This window comes from Enhydra lutris, unplaced genomic scaffold (assembly GCF_002288905.1).
Source record: "Enhydra lutris kenyoni isolate GAN:26980312 unplaced genomic scaffold, ASM228890v2 scaffoldscaffold9, whole genome shotgun sequence".
Lineage (NCBI taxonomy): Eukaryota > Metazoa > Chordata > Mammalia > Carnivora > Mustelidae > Enhydra > Enhydra lutris.
The window spans coordinates 10,569,729-10,591,304 of record NW_019154093.1 but is presented as its reverse complement, the minus strand read 5'-3'; the positions used below and the strand labels follow the sequence as shown (position 1 = coordinate 10,591,304).

General features: G+C 42.3%; 1 protein-coding gene across 3 annotated transcripts in view; it reads left to right on the top strand.

The window, feature by feature from the left end:
- The first annotated feature begins 3,903 nt into the window (after positions 1-3,903).
- Positions 3,904-21,576, top strand: part of LOC111143466 (tRNA isopentenyltransferase 1) — a 48,109-nt gene continuing 30,436 nt past the window's right edge. For all 3 annotated transcript variants that reach the window (XM_022497227.1, XM_022497225.1, XM_022497223.1), the window contains exon 1: positions 3,904-4,077. In XM_022497227.1, coding sequence (XP_022352935.1) covers positions 3,904-4,077 — 174 coding nt within the window. The remainder of the gene's footprint in view (positions 4,078-21,576) is intronic.

Genomic DNA, 21,576 nt, shown 5'->3' with positions numbered 1-21,576 from the left:
CTCAATTTTCTTTTTATTTTTTTAAAGATTTTATTTATTTATTTGACAGAGAGAGAGACACAGCAAGAGAAGGAACACAAGCAGGGAGAGTAGGAGAGAGGGAGAAGGAGGCTTCCTGCTGAACAGGGAGCCCAAGGTGGGGATCAGGATCCCAGGATCCTGGGATCAGGACCTGAGCAGAAGGCAGATGCTTAATGATTGAGCCACCCAGGCACCACTGCTCTCAATTTTCTTTCTTTCTTTTTTTCTTTTTTAGATTTTATCTATTTATTTGATGGACAGAGATCACAAGTAGGCAGAGAGGCAGTGAGAGAGAGAGAGGAGGATGCAGGCTCCCTGCTGAGCAGAGAGCCCGATGCAGGACTAGATCCCAGGACCCTGAGATCATGACTTGAGCTGAGGGCAGAGGCTTTAACCCACTGAGCCACCCAGGCGCCCTTGCTCTCAGTTTTCTAAAGACGGTAAGACTGGTGCAGAGGTTGTTCAGCCTGACTATACGACTGTCCTACAGACAGACACTGTACAACACGCGCACACTAGAGATAATAATTAGGTGGCTGGCTGTGGACTATCAGAAGGGGAGGCAAAGAATTATTATCCTCCAAGTAATATGAATGTCCCTAGTTCCTTATTCTTAAATTTTAGATATGCTCTGGACTGAAGCCATCCCAGCATTTTTACCTTTTCAACCAGAATCTGTAAGCAGTAGAGTATGGGAGGTGGGCTTCTCATTCTCCACCTCTAGATATACAATATACCTTAAATAAGAGACTCCCTTTCCTCTTTAGTTATCTTTCAGAATATATTGAGCTACTTCCCATCAGGCCTCAGAGAATGGGGAGAGGGATCAGGGCTAATACTTGGGCATAACTACAAATAGCTTTCTTTTCTCTCTCTCAATCTCTCTCTTTTTTTGTAATTACTTTATTTTTTATTTTTTTTTAAAGATTTTATTTATTTATTTGACAGAGATCACAAGTAGGCAGAGAGGCAGTCAGAGAGAGAGAGGAGGATGCAGGCTCCCTGCTGAGCAGAGAGCCTGATGCAGGGCTCGATCCCAGGAGCCTGGGATCATGACCTGAGCTGAAGGCAGAGGCTTTAACCCACTGAGCCACCCAGGCACCCCAAGTAATGACTTATTTTAGAGAGGGAGGGAGGGAGAGGCAGAGAGAGTGGGAGAGAGAGAGAATCTCCAACAGACTCCCTGCTGAGCAAGGAGCCTGACATGGGGCTTGATCCCAAAACCCTGAGATCTTGACCTGAGCAGAAATCAAGAGCCAGTCACTCAACTGACTGAGCCACCCAGGTGCCCCCAAATAGCTTTCTTGGCTCCCTTTGTCACCATTTATTTCCTTATTACCATGCAAATCTTCCTATAAGAGGATTTTATGTTTTTAAAATAAATTCTTATTAATTCTTGGTCATAGACTTCAATTTCCCAATTTTCCCTTGAACTTAAACATACCAGTGAGGGTTTCAAGTTACAGATTATCTCGAAGGAACTATTCTTAGTATAATTTAGAGTTCAGAACTGTCATGAGGGAGACAAACAAAGGTACAAAGGAAATAGCCTAAAGGTATTTAAAAAATATGTTCCTATTTTCTTGGGGTAGGACTGGTAGAATTAAAGCAAATGGAAATGGTATGTTGTTTTTCTCACCTCTCCTGATTTGTTTTGGACCATGGGCTCCATTCTGATTTAGGAGTCTTTCCTGCTCAGCATTTCAGTGATAATTCTCCCCATGGTCTATAGGATCCCTGTTCTCTTTGTTTCTATAGCAACAGTCCTGTGTTGCTTGGCTAGAAGCAATTTGCTGCTGCTGTGGTGAAGCCCCATTTTTTCATTCCTTTCTCCCCAGTTGCCTTGGTAACCAGCTTCTCCCTCTTTGGGTCTCTCAGTGGTAAATTCCACTCCCCTCTTTTTTTCTCTCTCTAGTAACAGTCACCTGGTCATGACTTGGACAGTGCTTTACCATCTGTGAGTGAGCACACTCTGTCATGGTCAGATTGTCATCATGAAATTAGCCTCCCTTTTGCTTTATTTGCATCATTTCTCCTGCCTGCCATCTTTCTAGTAGTTGTCATGGTAACCGTACCCTCTGAAAGTCTCCAGGCAAAGGCTCTACAGTTAACAACCATCATGTGAGAGTGTCTGCCAATATACGACCACACATCTCGATTTTAAAACCAGCCCCAGGCGGGTACCACAAATCGGAGAGAACAGGCTTTTGATTAAAGCAGACTGGATTGAGAAAAGGAGGGACAGGGTACCCTAGGTTCTGATGTTCTCCAAACAATACATGTGGCTACAAGGTTTAGGCTGGGTCTGCAAGAGTGGCCATTTGCCAGCAGTGATCCAAGCAATGGAGAAATGTATCGACACTTATTCCAGGCAGGCCTATCATATGCTCTAAACTTCTAGGGGGTAACTCCTCTGGCCCAAGGGATCTGGGTGATATGACCTGAGAGCTAGGCAGAGACAAGTGATCTCAGGCAGAAAAAAAATTAACCCTTAAATTGGCTAACATGGGGTTAGTAGAATGTATATTTAGGTAATTTACATGGTCTGAAAATTTCTCTGGCCTTAGGTTGTTGCTCTTACCTCTTTAGTGAGGCAGATGGGGTGTTACCATTATAATAATACGAAGTGTTCAACAAATGGTGGTCATTCTGTGCTTGGGTGTTGTAGCAGGTACTTTTCAGATGTAACTTCAATTTATCCTTATGACAGTCCTGAGAGGTATTTCATGATAAAATTGAGGCTAAAAGGTAAAGTTAATTGTGTGAGGTCACACAGCAGCTGATAAGTAGCAAAACTGGGATTTGAACCGTGGTCTATGATTTCAAAGCTTACTCTTTCTTTCTTAGATTTTATTTTATTTATTTGAGATAGAGAGAGAGAGAACATGAGTGGGGGAAGAGGGGCAGAGGAAGAGGAAGAGGGAGAAGCAGACTCCCCGTTGAGCAGGGAGCCTATTGTGGGGCTCAATCCCAGGACCCTGGAATCATGACCTGAGCGGAAGGCAGATGTTTAATTGACTGAGCCACCCAGGCATCCCAGGTTGTAGGGTTTCCTGAATTTTGGTCCTCTGGTCTCCGCTTTAATTTGAGGGTTACTACTCCTTTACCCTTTCTTCCTTCCTTATTTTTCCTCTTCATATTTTGTGGGTTGTTTACTTGCTGTTCTTAACCCATTTCTTGCATTCTTTTCACCAAAAAGGAGAAAACTTTTGTCCTACCTTCTGATTGTGTCTGGCTTTGCGTTTTGGGATAAAAATGTTAGAGCAGCCGCCCTTGCTTGAGAACTGGGCAGATCTGATCCTGGAGAACACCACACATCTAGCTCACTGGCTCCAGCAGTAGATAGGCAAACCATTCTCCTTTCCGTTTAACAATTATTGGGTATCTTTCTGTATCAGACACTGTGCTAGGCACTGGAGATACAGCAATGACCTAGGCAGAATCTGTTCCTTGCCTTTATGGAGCTAACAGCCTGGAATGGAAATCAGACACTACACGAGAAATCAGTATATATTTTTATATTGTAATTAGTGGTATGAAGAAAAGAACTAGGCGCCGTGAAAGAAAAAACAACAGGAATAGACTTGAGATAGGACCGCCATCCCTCATTTAAGAGAGGAGATAGTTTTAAAAAAATATTTAATAAATCGACAATCAGTTATTAAAAAAAACAAAAAAACAAAAAGGAGAGAGGAAGATTGTCGAGCCTCTGATACCAGCAAGCTGATGGCAGGCCTGTCGGAAGCTTCTTAAGCTTGGAAACCGTGGTCTCGCCCCACCCACCTCTCCTCTCGTCCTCCTCGCGGAACCCTAGGTATGCGCAGGCGCACTGACGGTTGCCATGGGGACAGCTGCTCCCGCGCAATCGCAGATATCTTCAAGATGGCGGCGGCGGCGGCTGCACGAGCAGTTTCTGTGAGCGCCGGGCTGCGGGGTCTGCCACGGACACTGCCTCTTGTAGTGATTCTCGGGGCCACGGGCACCGGCAAATCCACCCTGGCGTTGCAGCTAGGCCAGCGGCTCGGTGGCGAAATCGTTAGCGCTGACTCCATGCAGGTAAGAGTGCGGTTGGCCCCGGGCCTGCGAAACGCAGAGGCCGCCTGCGGGCCTCTGGTCGAGTGGATGCCCTGTCGCGTGGTGGTAGTGGGTGAACCCCGAGGCTTGTGGGGCGGAGTGAAGGGAACCCATAATTACTAGGTGCCCACCGTGTACCAGACAGAGTGTCAGGCGATTGAGTCAGTTTCCTCATCTCATTTGCTTCTCACGACGTTGCTGTTGATAGATGCTATCTCCATAGACGCTTGAGGGAATTCACCTAGGGAGATGAAACGGCTTTCTCCGTGTCACATAGCGAATTAGGGAAGGAGATGGCATTTGAACCTACAGGGTTGACAGGCGTCCAATAAATACCTGTTGAATGAAAGTTGTTACAGCGCTTTTGCTATTTCGAGTACTCAGCGACAGCGGTATAAATCGGTTACCGTCTATGAGTAACTCCTGAGGGAATGGAACAGGGTGGATATTCAGGAGACCTGCATTCTAATTCCGAATCTGCCATCGACCGCGTGAGCTTAATGTATCTGTAAAGTGGAAAAAATGGCACCTACCTCCCAGGGCTGTGGTGCTTAGTAAGTGAGAGCGTGAGTTTTAGAATGGAGAGCACGGTCCTGAAGAGGCCGGGGCCAGGCACCTGGTAAATGTTTAAGTTGAGATTTTTAACTCCCTACTGGCTGATGGGAGCCAGGAGGCTTTGTCCTCGTCCTTGAGTTAGAGGGTAGCCGAGGAGGGTAATACACCTGGCATCTGGTTGCATTTGGGCTTGGGTTAAGAGTGGGTGACATTTTGGGTAAATCTGTGATGGAGGAATTGTAAACTCTATTTATTGAAGATAATTTGCAGTTAATGAGTTTTTACAGAGTAAATGAGATGCTTGATGTGAAAGGCCTACCACTGAGTCTGGTATCTACCTGATGGGTACTCAGCAAGGAAAGGCATTCCTTCTCCCTACTACACCCGATAAACCTCTGGGCATGGTTTCTACCTTTATTAATTCATTTGGAGTGACATGGCCATCAACACACAAATGATTAGGATAATTCAACAAATGTTAGTTTGCAGCCTTTATTTTGTGTCAACTTCGAGAGACAGACTTTACCCCAAATCCCAGCCCTGTCTTTTCTAAGATATATGACTTCAGCCTGACCTCTTTGTGCCTTTGTTTCTTCTGTAAAATAGGAAGAAGAATACCAATAACACAACGTAATTGTGATGATTGATGTGATAAAGTGCGTAAAGCATTTAATACAAGATATGGTGCATGGTGCTAAAAATATAAGTGCTATTTTCTGCAAGGCCCTTTGGAAAGAGAAAATCATAATCCCCTTCCTCAGGGAGTTTTAGTCCAGCTAAACATGAAACAGAGCAATTATAAAGTGTTTGAACTATGATATTAATGATGCTTTGCAAGGTGGATGGGGTAGGGAGGAGAGAAACCACAAATGTTAGATTTTATACTAAACCATATAGTTTCTGAGAAGGGAGAAATCCATGAAGGCTGATGTAGTTAGTCATGTAAAGCTCTCTGAAAAGGGACTTGAAAGGTGAAGTCTAGATAGATAAGAAGAAAAGGCATGTCAAAGGAAGGAACATGAATGAAGATTTAGGTGAATATGTAGAACAGTGTGTATGTAGGACAGTGAAAGGAGAATGTTCATTAGGTATTGTAGATATTGTGGATGGAATGGAGAATGAGTAACATGATGAACGCAGTGTGTAAGAAGCATTCATTTGTGAACAGTATGCACAATGAATTGGATGTGGGGGTGGGTGTTAGGAATGCGGGGGAAGGGAGAGGTGTAACTTTTTTTTTTTTTAGTTTTTTTTATTTATTTGACAGACAGAAATCACAAGTAGGCAGAGAGAAAGGGGGAAGCAGGCTCCCCGCCGAGCAGAGAGCCCGATGTGGGGCTCGATTCCAGGACCCTGAGATCATGACCCGAGCCGAAGGCAGAGGCTTTAACCTACTGAGCCACCCAGGTGCCCTGTAACTTTTTTTTTTTTTTAAAGATATATTTATTTGAGGGCTGCCTGGGTGGCTCAGTGGGTTAAGCCTCTGCCTTCAGCTCAGGTCATGATCTCAGGGTCCTGGGATCGAGTCCCGCATTGGGCTCTCTGCTGGGCGGGGAGCCTGCTTCCTCCTCCCTCTCTCTCTCTGCTTGCCTCTCTGCCTACTTGTGATCTCTCTCTGTCAAATAAATAAAATCTTTAAAAAAAAAAAAAGATATACTTATTCGAGAGAGAGTGTGTACTTGAGCAAGCTGGGGGAGAGGGAGAGAATCTTAAAGCAGATTCCTCTCTTAGTGTGGAGCCTACCGTGGGGCTTGATCCCAAGACCCTGAGATCATGACCTGAGATGAAATCAAGAGTTGGACACTTAACTTACTGAGCCACTCAGGTGCCCCAAGATGTAACGTTTTTTGAAGGTATAGTCATGTTACAGTGAGCTGGTCACTGATTGCTGAAAGAAGAATGAAGGACATAATAGACTGAGGATTCAGGTTTGTATGCCTGGGAGAGTCTGGTGAGCCTTGGAATCAGGAAGATTTGGCAGGGCACAGTGGGAGTAGCAACAGGACATCCAAGGGGAAAGTCTGCTGGGTGGGTGGAGCGTGTGCAGCAGGTGTGACGCCACTTCAAGACTCTTGTACTTATTGCCTCTGCCTGGTGGCACTTATTCCTCTATTTAACCATGTGGCTTGCTTTCTCTCTTCATTCATGTCTCTACTAAGATGTCCTCTTACTGAGGCCTTCTCTGATCATTCCATTTAAAATAACACATCACCGGGGTGCCTGGGTGGCCCAGTCATTGGGCATTTGCCTTCGGCTCTGGTCATGATCCTAGCATCCTGGGATTGAGCCCCATGTTGGGCTCCCTGCTCCACGGGAAGCCTGCTTCTCACTCTCCCTCTTCCCTTGCTTGTATTCCATCTCTCACTGTCTCTCTCTCTCTCTCTCTGTCAAATAAATAAATAAAATCTTTAAAAATAAAAAATAAAATAACACACCACCAATCCCTGTTCCCTATCTTTCTCATATAGCAAACAGTCCTTGTCAGGGGAATGTTCCCAGTAAATCATCTTAATTTTACATCATCTTTTTTTTTTTTTTTTTTTCAGATTTTACTTATTTATTTGAGAGAGAGCACACAAGCATGAACGGTGGGGAGGGGCAGAAGGAGAGGGCAAAGCAGACTCCCCGTGAAGCAGGAGGCCTGACATGGGGCGCCATCCCAGGACCCTGGGATCATGACCTGAGCCAAAGGCAGATGCTTAACTGACTGAGACACCCAGATGCCCCAATTTTACATCTGTTTTTAAGTAAGTTAGTGTGTTCTGGCCATGAGTGCCGTATATAGCTCTGTAATAGCTGTTATCCATATCTCAGGAGTGTTTCTTTTCTCATAACTGTGTACCTTAAGGTTGAGGTTGCCAGAGGTGTTGTTTGATGTAAAATAGGTCATGTCAATGTGCCTTGTATAGTGCTGATGATATGGTAGACCCTTAATATTTGATGAAATATTTTAAATAATATTTTATTTATTTATTTGACAGAGAGAGAAATACAGCGAGAGAGGGAACACAGGCAGGGGGAGTGGGAGAGGGAGAAGCAGGCTTTCTATTGAGCAGGGAGTCTGATGGGGGCTGGATCCCAAGACCCTGGGAGCATGACCCAAGCCGAAGGCAGATACCTAACGACTGAGCCACCCAGGTGCCCCGGATGAAATATTTGTTGGCTTTCCTTATTAAAACAGCACATCTTGGGGCGCCTGGGTGGCTCAGTTGGTTAAGCGACTGCCTTCAGCTCAGGTCATGATCCTGGAGTCCCTGGATCGAGTCCCACATCAGGCTCCCAGCTCCACGGGGAGTCTGCTTCTCCCTCTGACCTTCTCCTCGCTCATGCTCTCTCTCACTGTCTCTCTCTTCTCTCAAATAAATAAATAAAATGTTTAAAAAAAAAAAAAAAACAGCACATCTTGATCCATTCAGATTTTTTTCCTGTGGTTATGTAAGTAACTGAAATATAAGACTTAAATTTCTTTCATCCTAGGGATGCCATGAGGATTAATTAATGTATGAAAACACTTTGAAGATTATCCAGCTTTCTGAACTGGCTATAGGTTGTGTTTAGTTGTTTTTTGTTTTTTTTTTTTAATTTTTTAAAGAGTTTATTTATTTATTTATTTATTTGACAGACAGAGATCACAAGTAAGCAGAGCAGCAGCAGAGAGAGAGAGACAAGGAAGCAGGCTCCCTGCTGAGCAGAGAGCCCAATGCGGGACTTGATCCCAGGACCCTGAGATCATGACCTGAGCCGAAGGCAGAGGCTTTAACCCACTGAGCCACCCAGGTGCCCCAGGTTGTGTTTAGTTTTGATTATATCATGGATATTTGTAACATTTCCTCTTGGTCCCTATTGGAAAACTTTGACCTTTGATTTTACTTTTCAGTCTAAATAATGATATAAAGTATCACAGCCCCATTTACGTGGCCATACACAGTTCTTCATTTCTACCTTTGCTTACATGCCCCTGTTACCTGTTTCACTTGTTTTTTTTTTTTTTTTTTTTTTAAATTTTTAAAAGATTTTATTTATTTATTTGACAGAGAGAGATCACAAGTAGACAGAGAGGCAGGCAGAGGGGGCGGGGCAGCAGGCTCCCTGCTGAGCAGAGAGCCTGATGCGGGACTTGATCCCAGGACCCTGAGATCATGACCTGAGCCGAAGACAGCGGCTTAACCCACTGAGCCACCCAGGCGCCCCTGTTTCACTTGTTTTTTATCCAGAGAAGGGAGATGGCATTTTTTAGTGACTTGAGGTTGACTCAGAATTTTTGGTAAGCATGTGAACAAAATGATGTTTAAAGAAAGAATTGAAGTATAGTGGACACACATTACATTTTCAGTTTCAGGTGTACAAAGTGATATTCTTAAAAAAAAAAAAAAAATGACATTCTTAGTGTTGGATTACCAGCTCCTTGAAAGAGCATTTTCAATTGCGAATAAATACACAGGCAGAATGATAATAATAACTTAAATTTGTAGAGCAGATTTGTTTATAAAATTCTTACAGATGCTTTATATTCTCAAAATAACCTTGTAAGGTAGATACTGTTATTTCACAGGTAAGGAAACAGGCTTTGCAATAAGGTCTTACAGTAAGTAGCAAACCTGGAGTTGAACATCGTTGTTTACTTTCCATGCCCACTGCCTTGTCCAGAGAAAACCATCCCCTGTAGATGAGGCAGGAGCAGTGGTGCTCAGTCATTAGACAGTTATTTCTTTTTTTTTCCCCCTAAATATTTTATTTATTTGACACAGAGAGAGAGAGAGATAGTGAGAGAGGGAACACAAGCAGGGGGAGTGGGAGAGGGAGAAGCAGGCCCCCAGCCAGGCAAGGAGCCTGATGTGAGGCTCAATCCCAGGATGCTGGCATCATGACCTGAGCTGAAGGCAGATGCTTAAATGACTGAGCCACCCAGGCACCCTGAGAGTATTTCTTTTTTCTTTTTTTTTTTTTAAAGATTTTATTTATTTATTTGACAGACAGAGATCACAAGTAGGCAGAGCAGTAGGCAGAGAGAGAGGGGGAAGCAGGCTCCCTGCTGAGCAGAGAGCCCGATGTGGGGCTCAATCCCAGGACCCTGGGATCATGACCCGAGCCGAAGGCAGAGGCTTAACCCACTGAGCCACCCAGGCGCCCCCCTGAGAGTATTTCTTAACTTGTGTGCCACTCTTCTTTCCCAGGAGTGTGCTACATTTTCATCAGGATTGAAAATGTATTTTAGGGTTCATATTGTGAGTTGTAGTGTGAATTCGTGGTGATGTCTGTCTGGTGGAGTGTTTGGAGCTTAGTGGTGGCCACGTAATGGGTGGCTTAAGGGGATAAAACTTGCTGCAACTAAGAGATATAATTTAATGTCAGTAATTTAATGATACCTGGAGAGAATGTTTACTGAAACCAAAGAGAAACTTGGCCTTGTGGAGAGCCTAGATGGAGCAGTAAACTTTGTTATACAGCCACACAGACCAAAAGGTAACCAAATAGAAAGTGTGATAATTAGAATGTTCTTTCAAGGTTCCAGGTTGATTTTTTAAAAAACAAATATTTGCATTTTAATCCTTTTGGAATGATGTCTAGAATTTTGTATTTTGTAAGTGTGATAGTAATTCAAAAAGGATTGCAAGACACTTTTTTTTTTTAAGATTTTATTTATTTATTTATTTGACAGAGAGGAGAGAGGGAGAGAGACACTGAGAGAGGGAACACAAGCAGGGGGAGTGGGAAAGGGAGAAGCAGGCTTTCTGCTGAGCAGGGAGCCCCACACAGGGCTCTATCCCAGGACCCTGGGATCAGGACCTGAGCTGAAGGCAGATGCTTAACGACTGAGCCACCCAGATGCCCCAAAACACTGTCTTAAAATTTAAATTGTCTTGCACCTCATACTTACTTTGTTATCCCCTTGTTCTACCTTAACTGTAGGGAGATCCCTTTGTGCTACCTTTACTGTAGGGCCATCCCTATTGGGGCAGTTCCCTTCCAGGGAAAGCGATTATTTTTGTAAACATTGAATAAGTAAGTGCTTTAAGTATTGAGGTAGCTTCTTTGAGGGAAAATGACAGTGGATTGTTAAGGGTAGTATGTCTAGAATGATAATGTCGTCATGGAGCCTAATGGTGACTTGCCTCTGTAGCCATGTAGCATACGAAGGTCCTGCCTGGCTTTTTGCTTCTCATTCTCATGCACTTAATTTGTTGAGTGGGACGTCAGAAACACTCTGAGGAATTACTTGCTTAGGGACTACTGCTGGACTCTGCTTTGGATTTCTGCATGGCAGGTGTTTCAAAAGTGAAAAACAACATTTGTGCTTAATTTCCTGAGTTTTCCAAACCCCAATTTCACAAATTATAGAAACTAAATATTGTTAATCAGTGGTAAGAGTCTGCTTTTAAGGAGGGACAGGTAATGCAATCCCTGTTTTCCAGGATGGAAAAACTGAGGCCCAGAAGATTAAAGAGCACGCTAGAGATCTCGCTGCAAGATACTGGTACACCTGGGAATTGGATCTAGGTCTTCTGACTCCGGTGTAGTGTCTGATATATTGCAGGAAGATGATACTGAAGGTCTTCTTTTCAGTCTGAGTCTTTTTCTTGGCATGTAAATTCAAGGTACAATGCATTGCCTTCAGTCACTGGGTGAAACATTGTACTGAGAAACATGAAGGCACTTGCCAAAAGATGTACAATGACTGCCTGGAAATGCAGACTGCCAACTATATGCCAAGAGGAAAATAAACAAAGTGTTCTATTTGGGTTTATAGAGAGGAAGTATCTCTAATGCCTTAGTTCTTCAAGTCCTGTGGAGAAGCAGTAGTCATACATAGGAGCACAGTTCCCTTTGTGTTTGTCTAAACCTACAAGAGGAGAAGCAAATGATTTTTGGCAGTCTGACTTGTGAGCAGGCTGTGTGTCATCTAATAGATGCGGAGTTCTGCGTTCTTTTTGTCTGCTTTGGGACATAATTTAGGAGCTTTTTTTTTTTTTTTTTTAAACCAAAGGACTGTTTGTCTGATAGTGCTCAATGGAGATCTGGGATGCATGGGTGAGGGATATGAGATGAGAGATGGGAGGGTGGATCACAGTGGCTTAGTAGGACATGAAATAAAAGTCACAAAAACCTGTTACCCAGGAGAGATGGGAGCTATCTGGAGGCTATTTGCAGAGAAAGAGGGGGAAGCAGGCTCCCTGCTGAGCAGAGAGGCTGATGTTGGGGTTTGATCCCAGGACCCTGAGATCATGACCTGAGCCCAAGGCAGAGGCTTAACCCACTGAGCCACCCAGGCGCCCCCAGAAGCGATCTTTAAAAAAAAAAACAACCTTAGCCTGACAGGAGGCTAAGAGGGAAATCTCAAAATTTTTGACTCATCTAAAAAATTTGTATAAGTTTCTAGATCCCTTAGATCACCTCCATTGTGACTGAATTTAGTTTTCCTTTGCCTACAGTGTTAAACCTGGGTGGGTTGTTCATATACTGTATATTCACTTTTTTTGCAGCTATGGGAAGAACTCTGGAATCAAACATCCTATGTTATGTAAGGAAAGAGAAGTTGCCACTGGCCAAATGAGAAACCATAGGCGAGCATAGATGGGATTTGCAGGTTCCGATTTGTGAGGATAAAATGCTGCCCTGATGTTTCCATGCCTGGGGCAAGGCGTTGAAACTGCTCTTCTTCAAAAGGAGTATACATTCGAGACATGCAGGTTATTTGGGGTAAATAGGAATTCACCTATGTGATTTGTATGTGGCTTACCTAAGTTGGTTTTGGTTTCTTGTGTAGTTTGAATTCTTCAGATAAATTTGAATCAGACTGTGGTCCTGTTTGCCTCCTTGCTTCCCTTTGGGGTTCTGGTTCTGAGCTAGAGCTTCACCACTGCTATTTCCCCATTGTAGGATCCAGAGTTCAAGGTCTTACCATGAATCATCATCATCATCATCACAACATAGTAGACAATTATAGTGTATATGCCAGGTACTGTTCTAAAAGTTTGATGTATATTACCTAATTTAATCTCCTCACCACAGCCTTGTGAGGTAAGCACTATTATTATCTCAGCCCTACAGAAAATTACTTTCTTGAGCCCTCATCTCTGCTTTTCTGTGTTTTTTCCTCCCCCTCTTTATATTTGTCCATCCTGTATCCCATTCTTTTTTTTTTTTTTTTTTTTTAAGATTTTATCCATTTACTTGAGAGAGAGCTTGTGAGTGAGAGAGCACAAGCAGAGGGAGAGGGAGAAGCAGACTTTTCACTGATCAGGGAGCCTGACGTGGGTCTTGATCTCAGGACACCGAGATCATGACCTGAGCCGAAGGCAGCCGCCTAACCTACTGAGCCACCCAGGTGCCCCCACATCCCGTTCTTTTCCTCTGTGTCACTGTACACATTTTATCAGGCAGAGGAGAAAGACTTTCCTGACCAAAGAACAGCATGAGCAAAGCATGTGTGTTTTCAAGGAGTGACGAGCAATTATCTGGCAAGAGGATGCTTGAGGGACAGTAGTTGGTGGTGAAACTAAAAATATAAGACCTTGTGAACAAACTGTAGAGGCCCTTGAAAGGAATGCCAGGAGATGTGGGGTTTTAAACATGGAAGGGACAGTAAATCTGTTTCATTGGATAATTCTGATGGTGAAATGAAGAGTGGGTTAGAGAGGGATAACAAGCTAAGAATTTGGTTACATGAGCCTGGATGAGAGGGGCTGGCATTGGACTGTGGCTAGGGAGAAGAGGTAACCATTTTGGCAGTTTGGAGGCACAATCTAGGATTTTGGTTATTAAACTGGAAGTAGGAGAAAAAATGATAGAGAACAAAGCCTTTTAGATTTCAAAAAAAGAGACATGCTTCTTGAAAAAAATCCAGATTAACACAGAAAAGTACAAAGGATATATCACCATAGTCTTAGCATCCAGAGGTAACCGTAACCATGATTTTGACTGCTCTTAAGTACCTCACATAAGTGGAATCAAAAGTATTTCTTTTGTGACTGGCTTATTTCACTTAGCATAATGTCCTCAGGTTCATCCAATTTTATATAAATTGACTCATACATTTCATATATTTTTTTTAAGGTATTTATTTATTTGACAGAGATCACAAGTAGGCAGAGAGGCAGGCAGAGAGAGAGGGGGAAGCAGGCTCCCTGCGGAGCAGAGAGCCCGATGCAGGGCTTGATCCCAGGACCCCGGGATCATGACCCGAGCCAAAGGCAGAGGCTTTAACCCACTGAGCCACCCAGGCGCCCCATACATTTCATATTCTGTATCTTGCTTGCCTCTTCCCCCGCTTAACAATATATTATGGATATTTTTATGTTTTTATGTTGGTTTTATGTATGTTATCTTTTTTCTTTTTAAAGATTTTATTTATTTATTTGACAGACAGAGATCACAAGTAGGCAGAGAGGCAGGCAGAGACAGAGAGGGGGAAGCAAGCTCCCCGATGAGCAGAAAGCCCGATGTGGGTCTTGATCCCAGGATCCTGGGATCATGACCTGAGCCGAAGGCAGAGGCTTTAACTCACTGAGCCACCCAGGTGTTCCTATGTATGTTATCTTTTTATTTTTTATTTTTTCAAAGATTTTATTTATATTTGACAGAGAGATCACAAGTAGGCAGAGAGGCAGGCAGAGAGGGGGAAGCAGGCTCCCTGCTGAGCAGAGGGCCTGATATGGGACTTGATCCCAGGACCCTGAGATCATGACCTGAGCTGAAGGCAGAGGCTTAACCCGCTGAGCCACCCAGGCGGCCCTCTTTATGTGTTAATGTAACTGTACATCAGTGGTCTCAACCTGGGGTTATTTTGCCCCCTCAGGGCACATTTGCAATTTCTGGAGACATTTTTGGTTGTAACAACTGGGGAGATGGGTTCCTGACATCTAATGGGTAGAGATTAGGAGTGCTGATAAAGATCCTACTATGCATAAAACAGCTCCTCACAACAAAGAATTATTTTGCCCAAAATATCAATATATTATACTGAAGTTAAGAAACTCTGTTCTAAAAAAAAAAAAGAAACTCTGTTCTACATTATTATTGTTGTTTGTTAAATTTTGAAGTAATTACAGATTTACATAAGAGTTTCAAAGATAGCAGAGAGTTCTTATATACCCTTTACCCAACTTCTCCTAAAATTGGCATCATATATCATCTTGGTACATCTGCCAAAATTAAGAAATTGACATAGATGTAGTACTTTCAACTGTAGACTTTATTTAGATTTCACCAGTTTTTCTACTAATATCTTTCTTCTGTTTTCGGGATCCTATCTAGGGTCCCATGTTGCCTTTGGTCATCGTGTCTCTTTTGGCTCCTCCAGTCTGTAGCAGTTTCTCAGGTGTTTCCAGTCTCTGACTTCTGAAGGGTACTACTGGTCAGCTCTTCTGTAGACTGTTCCTCACTTTGGGTTTGTCTGATGGTTTCTTATGATTACACTAGCATTACAGATTTTGGGAAAGCATACCACAGAGGTGAAGTACCCTTCTCATTACATCATATCAGGGCATGATGGCAATATGACTTATTTCTGGTGATGTTAACCTTGATCATTTAGTTTGGGATGTGTATGCCAGATTTCGCCACTGTGAAGTCCCTTTCTGTACTCTATTTGTTAGAAATGAATTGCTGGGGCACCAGGGTGCCTCACTTGTTAAGTGTCTGCCTTTGGCTCAGGTCATGATACCAGCACAGCCCTGCATTGGGCTCCCTGCTCAGCGGGAAGCCTGTTTCTCCCACTCCCACTCCCCCTGCTTCTGCCTTTTTTGCTGTGTCTCTCTCTGTCAAAAAAATAAATAAAATCTTCAAAAAAAAAAAAAAGAAAGAAAGAAAGAAATGAGGTGCTAAGTTTAGCCCACACTGAAGGGGAGAGGATTTAAGCTAGGAAACATATATATGTGCACTATTCCATGTATACACAAATCTCTATGTTTATGTCAGTATCTGCGTATATATGAAAATAAACATGGGTTTATACCAGTATCTCTGACTCTACTGTGGCACCACAAGATTCACTCTAGTGTTTCTTTCCTTGCCCATTTGTGACTTCTTTCTCAGAGAGTAAGAAATTTGGTTCTCATTGTCTATAATGTATTTACCAGTTTGTACAACCTGTATAGTAGTTTGCAATAGTTACTTAGGTGAGAAACAAACTTCCCAATTAGGTATAATGTTTGTGTGTAGTTCTTTTTGCTCATTTTAGCCTTATAGTATCCAGTCATAAGAACGTTTTACACAGTTACTTAGGTAAGCTCCTTTTCTCCATTCCACTCCCCTTCAGTGAAGTCATGCTATACATTTGTAATACAAGTAGATTCATTTGTTGCAGTCTGTATTCTATCCTGGGATTCCCCAGACATTCTGGTTATTTTTTTTAAAGAATTGCCTACAGTAAAGTGCATTCTTTGTTGAGTACAGTTTTATGTTTTTTTTTTTTTTTTAAGTTTTTATTTATTTGACAGAGACACAGTGAGAGAGGGAACACAAGCCGGGGGAGTGGGAGAGAGAGAAGCAGGCTTCCTGCCAAGCAGAGAGCCAGATGCCGGGCTTGATCCCAGGACCCTGGGATCATGACCTGAGCCGAAGGCAGATGCTTAACGACTGAGCTACCCAGGTGCCCCAGTTTTATGGGTTTTGATAAATACAGTCAGGTACCCACCTTTACAGTACCATATTGAACAGTTCTATCACTCTAAAAATTGCCTTGCGTGGCCTCTGTAGTCAGCTCTTCTACCTATCTCGACTTTCATCCACCAATGATTTGTTTTCTATTGCCATGCTTTTGCCTTTTCCAGAATGTAGTGTACGTGGAGTCATACAATATGGAGCCCTTTGGGGTCCGACTTTTTCACTTAGCAGAGTATATTTTATTATTTATTTTTATTTATTATTTTTAAATCTTTCATTTATTTATTTGTCATAGAGAGCGCAAGCAAGGGGAGCCACAGGCAGAAGGAAAGGGAGAAGCAGGCTCCCTGCTGCGCAAGGAGCCTGATGCAGGACTCTATCCCAGGACCCTGGGATCATGACCTGAGCCAAAGGCAGATGCCCAGCCCACAGCCACCCAGGCGCCCCGCAAAGTACATTTTTAAATTCTCCCATGTTGTTGCATGAGTCCATTATGCTTTATTGCTGAGTGTCATTCCATTGTACGGATGTGCCTACCCTAGTATGTCCATTCACCTATGAGAGGACATCAAGTTGTTAGCACTTCCTTTGTGCTGTTACAGACATCTGCTGATGGTTTAACTTTAAAAACTAAAGTTTTGGGGCACCTGGGTGGCTCAGTGGTTAAAGCCTCTGCCTTTGGCTCAGGTCATGATCTCAGGGTCCTGGGATTGAGCCTGCTTACCCCTCTCTCTCTGCCTGCCTCTCTGCCTACTTGTGATCTTTGTCTGTCAAATAAATAAATAAAATCTTAAAAAAAAATAAAATAAAAACTAAAGTTTTTTCTAGAATGGCTTTGCCATTTTGCTTTCTGACCGGCAGTGAATAAGAATTTCTGTTCTTCTGTATTCTCTCCAGGATTTTTTTTTTTTTTTTTAAATTTTAGCAATTCTAATAGGTGTGTACTGGTATCTCTTGGTGGTCAATTTACATTTCCCTAAAGGCTAATGATGTTGAGCATCTTTTCATATGCTTATTTGCCATCTGTGTATCTTTGAAGTGTTTGTCAGATCTTTTGGGGGTGTGTTTGTCTTACTGACTTTTAAGAGTTCTTTGTATATCCTGGATACAAATCCTTTATCAGATACGTTATTTGCAAATATTTTCTCCTGCTTTGTGGCTTATTTTTTCATTTTCTTCAGTGTCTTTCACAGAACAAAAGTTTTTAAATTTTCACTAAGTCCAATTTCTCGTTTCTTTTTAAATGGATTGTGTCTTTGATTTCCTATCCTAAAATTGCCAAACCCAAGGTCATGCAGATTTTCTCACCATTTTTTTTTTAAGTTTTATTTAAAAAAGAAAAGTTCTGTGGTTTTGTATTTTACATTTAGGTCTATGAGCTATTTTGAATAAACTTTTGTATAGGGGATGAGATATTATGAATGTCCAGTTGTGCCAGCACTGTTTTTGAAAGGCTATCCTTTCTCCATTAAATTGCCTTTGTACTTTTGTCAAAAATCAGTTTATATTTGTGCAGGTCTATTGCTGGGCTGCATTCTTTTCCATTGATCTGTGTGTCTATTTTTTTTTTTTTTTTTTTGCCAATATTGCTTTGTCTTGATTACTGTGGCTTTATATTAAAGCTTGAAATTGGATAATGTAAGCTCTCCAACTTTCTACTTCTCTGTTTTTAATCTCTGTGTAGTCTATTTTATAGGTGTATTGTTATTAGCTAGGTTTCTATTGAAGGAGATTTAGAGGGTTGTTTTTTTGCTATAATAAATGATGCTGAGATGAACATCTTCACACGTATATCTTTTTGGACTGTGTGATTCTTTCTTCAGGATAAATTCCTAGAATAGGAATACTGGATGAGAAGATGTACACATTACCTTCCCCCCACTTCTTCCAATTTTCTAAGATTATTAGAGGTTACTTACATTATTTTTCTTATTGAGGTGAAATTCACATAACATCAGCCATTTTATTTTTTTTTTAAACTTTTTTTTTTTTTAAGATCTTATTTTTTTACTTGACAGAGATCACAAGTAGGCAGAGAAGCGGCAGGCAGAGAGAGAGGAGGAAGCAGGCTCCCCGCTGAGCAGAGAGCCCGATTCGGGGCTCGATCCAGGACCCTGGGATCATGACCTAGGCCGAAGGCAGAGGCTTTAACCCACTGAGCCACCCAGGTGCCCCAACATCAGCCATTTTAAAGTGAATGATTCAGGGGCATCTGGCTGGCTTTATCAGTAGAACACGTGACTCTTGATCTCAGGGTTATAAAGTTTGAACACCACGTTGGATGTAGAGATTACTTAAAAATGGAATGATTCAGTGTCATTTAGTATATCACGGTGGTGTACAACCACCACCTCTTTCTAGTTCCAAAGTATTTCCACCACCCCAAAAGAAAACCCCATACCCATTAAGCATCTATTCTGCATTTCCCTAAGCAGTTACTCCCCCATTTTTCCTTCCCCCCAAGTCCCTGGCAACCACCAGTGTGCTTTCTGTCTTTAGAGATTTTTTTTTTTTAAAGATTTTATTTATTTGACAGAGAGAGATCACAAGTAGGCAGAGAGGCAGGCAGAGAGAGAGGGAGAAGCAGGCTCCCTGCCGAGCAGAGAGCCTGATGTGGGACTCGATCCAGGACCCTGAGATTATGACCTGAGCCGGAGGCAGAGGCTTAACCCACTGAGCCACCCAGGCGCCCCTGTCTTTAGAGATTTTATCTATTCTGGATATTTTATATAAATGGGATCATATAATCTGTTGTGTCTGGCTTCTCTCACTTACACTTATAGCACGTGTTGGTACTTTATTCCTTTTTATGGTTGAATTTTCCTTTGTATGTATAGATCACAATTTGTCCCATCTGTTGATGGGCAGTAGTACCTTAGGCTGTTAAGAATAGTGCTGCTGTGGGGCACCTGGGTGGCTCAGTGGGTTAAAGCCTCTACCTTCAGCTCGGGTCATGGTCCCAGGGTCCTGGGATCGAGCCCCACATCGGGCTCCCTGCTCGGCAGGGAGCCTGCTTCCTCCTCTCTCTCTCTCTCTGCCTGCCTCTCTGCCTACTTGTAATCTGTCTGTCAAACAAATAAAAAATATATATATTTAAAAAAAAAAGAATAGTGCTGCTGTGAACATGTACACACTCGTTTTCACTTATTTTGAGTATATATTATAGGAGTAGAATTTCTGGGTCATATGGTAATTCTATGTCTAACTTTTTGAGGAATTGCCAAACTGTTTTTATGCAATGGCTATACTATTTTACATTCCCATCAGCAATGTATAAGGGTACCAGTTTTCTACCTCTTCTCCAATGTTACCCTCCCCCTTTATTTTTAATATAGCCATCCTACTGGGTATAAAAGTGGTATTGCTTTGTAGTTTTGATTTACAATTTCCTAGGGCCCATTTGTATATCTTCTTTGGAGAAATACCTATTTAGGTCTGTGCTCATTTTTATTTTTTTAAAACATTTTAAAGATTTTATTTATTTGAGAGAGAGCGTGGGTGTGGGTGCACACACACGCACAAGCAGGGGAGGGGGGCAGATAGCCGAGCAGACTCCCCGCTGATTGGGGATCCCAGGACCTCGAGATTAACCAACTGAGCCACCCAGGTGCCCAGTCCTATGCTCATTTTTAAATTGGGTTGGTTGTCTTTTTGTTGTTGAGTGGGTGCCCATTGTATTTAGATGCATATTGTCAGACTGCTTTCAAGAAAGTTTGCACAGTGGTATGTCTGTTTTCCTTTACTCTTGCAATTCTGTGTGTTACCTGTCTTTTCATTGCTGTTAGTTTGGTAAACAAGAAGTGGATTTCATTTTAATTTCATTTCTTAGGTTAATTTTCTTTTCAAGCGTGCATTGGCCATTTGTGTTTTTCTTTTTTGCATGTCTTGCTCATACCTGTGTGTGTCCATGTCTATATAGTGGTTTTCATTTTTGTGTTTATTGATTTGTAAGAGGCTTTGTGTATTGTTAAGTTTTAATCTTTTGTGCAGACTCATGGTGTTGGAAGTATTTTTTCAGTTGGTCATATTTGTCTTTTGTATGATTTTTTGGGTCATAAATGTTTTGTTTTGTTATTTTTTTAAGGATTTTATTTATTTATTTATCAGAGGGAGGTGGGGGAAGCAAAAGCAGGGGGAGATGCAGACATTAGGGAGGAGCAGGCTCCCAGCTGGGCAAGGACCCCCATGCAGAACTCTATCCCAGCATGCTGGGGTCATGACCTGAGCTGAAGGCAGATGCTTTACCAACGGAGCCACCCAGATGTCTTGTCATAAATGTTTTGAATTTGTATGTTCTTGTACACTTTTTTAGAAGTACAAGTTGGTTTTAACATTCTTTTAGAAAGAGAATGTTATAGGGGTGCCTGGCTGGCTCAGTTAGTAGAGAGTTTAACTTTTGATCTTGAGGTTGTGAATTCAAGCCCCATGTTGGGCATAGAGCTTGTTTTTAAAAAGTGAGAATGTTGTAATAGATTTATAATTTGTTGAACCGTTGGAACTTACAGATGTGGTTAAAAAAATATTATTGACGTTCTAGTGTGAATGAAGGTATATCCAAGACGTCCTTGCCTTCACTGTGCCTGTTGCTCTTCCCTTGCGGATCCCTACACATGATGTAGCAGAGGAAATAAGGGATCCTACATTGTCGGGGCTGGTACTCTTGGTTAGCTACCAAGCTATCCAGTCAGTTTCCTTCTCTCCTTTTTTGGTTTACATCTTGCTAGTGCCTTGCACAATTCTTATAGCAGTGGTTCTTGCTCTCAGGTGCACATTGCAGTCACCTGGAGAGCACTAAAAAACATTGGTTTTTTAGTGGTTCCCAGGCTTATAGTATTCAGTAAATGCCCGTTGATTAGAATTAGATGATTTGCTTAACTCTTCAGGTGCGGAATTCTTTCCTAATTTACAGCTTTATTCCGCGGTCTTCATTTAGCCTCTTTTAGCCCTGAGAGGCAGTTTTACTCACTGGGGAAACTGGGTTTTAAGCCCGCCCAGCTTTTCCCCTAACTCACTTCATAACCTGGGAATGGATACTGCCTTCCCTGGGCTTTAGTTTCCTCTTTGGCTATATTAGGGAGGAGAACTGATTAGATTAGATCAGGGATGGGCAGCCTTTTTCTGTTAAGGTCCAGATAGTAAACATTTTAGGCTTTGTGGGTCATATAGTGTCTGTCTGTCACAGTGTCTAAGGCTCCTTTTAGCTCTGGTGTTTTGTGGTTCCCTTCTTTCAAATCCTAGCCAGAGGTCTCACTTAGAAGAAGCAAGGAAAATCTTGTTTAACCACCAGTTAAATACAGATAATATCAAGCACTTATATAGTGC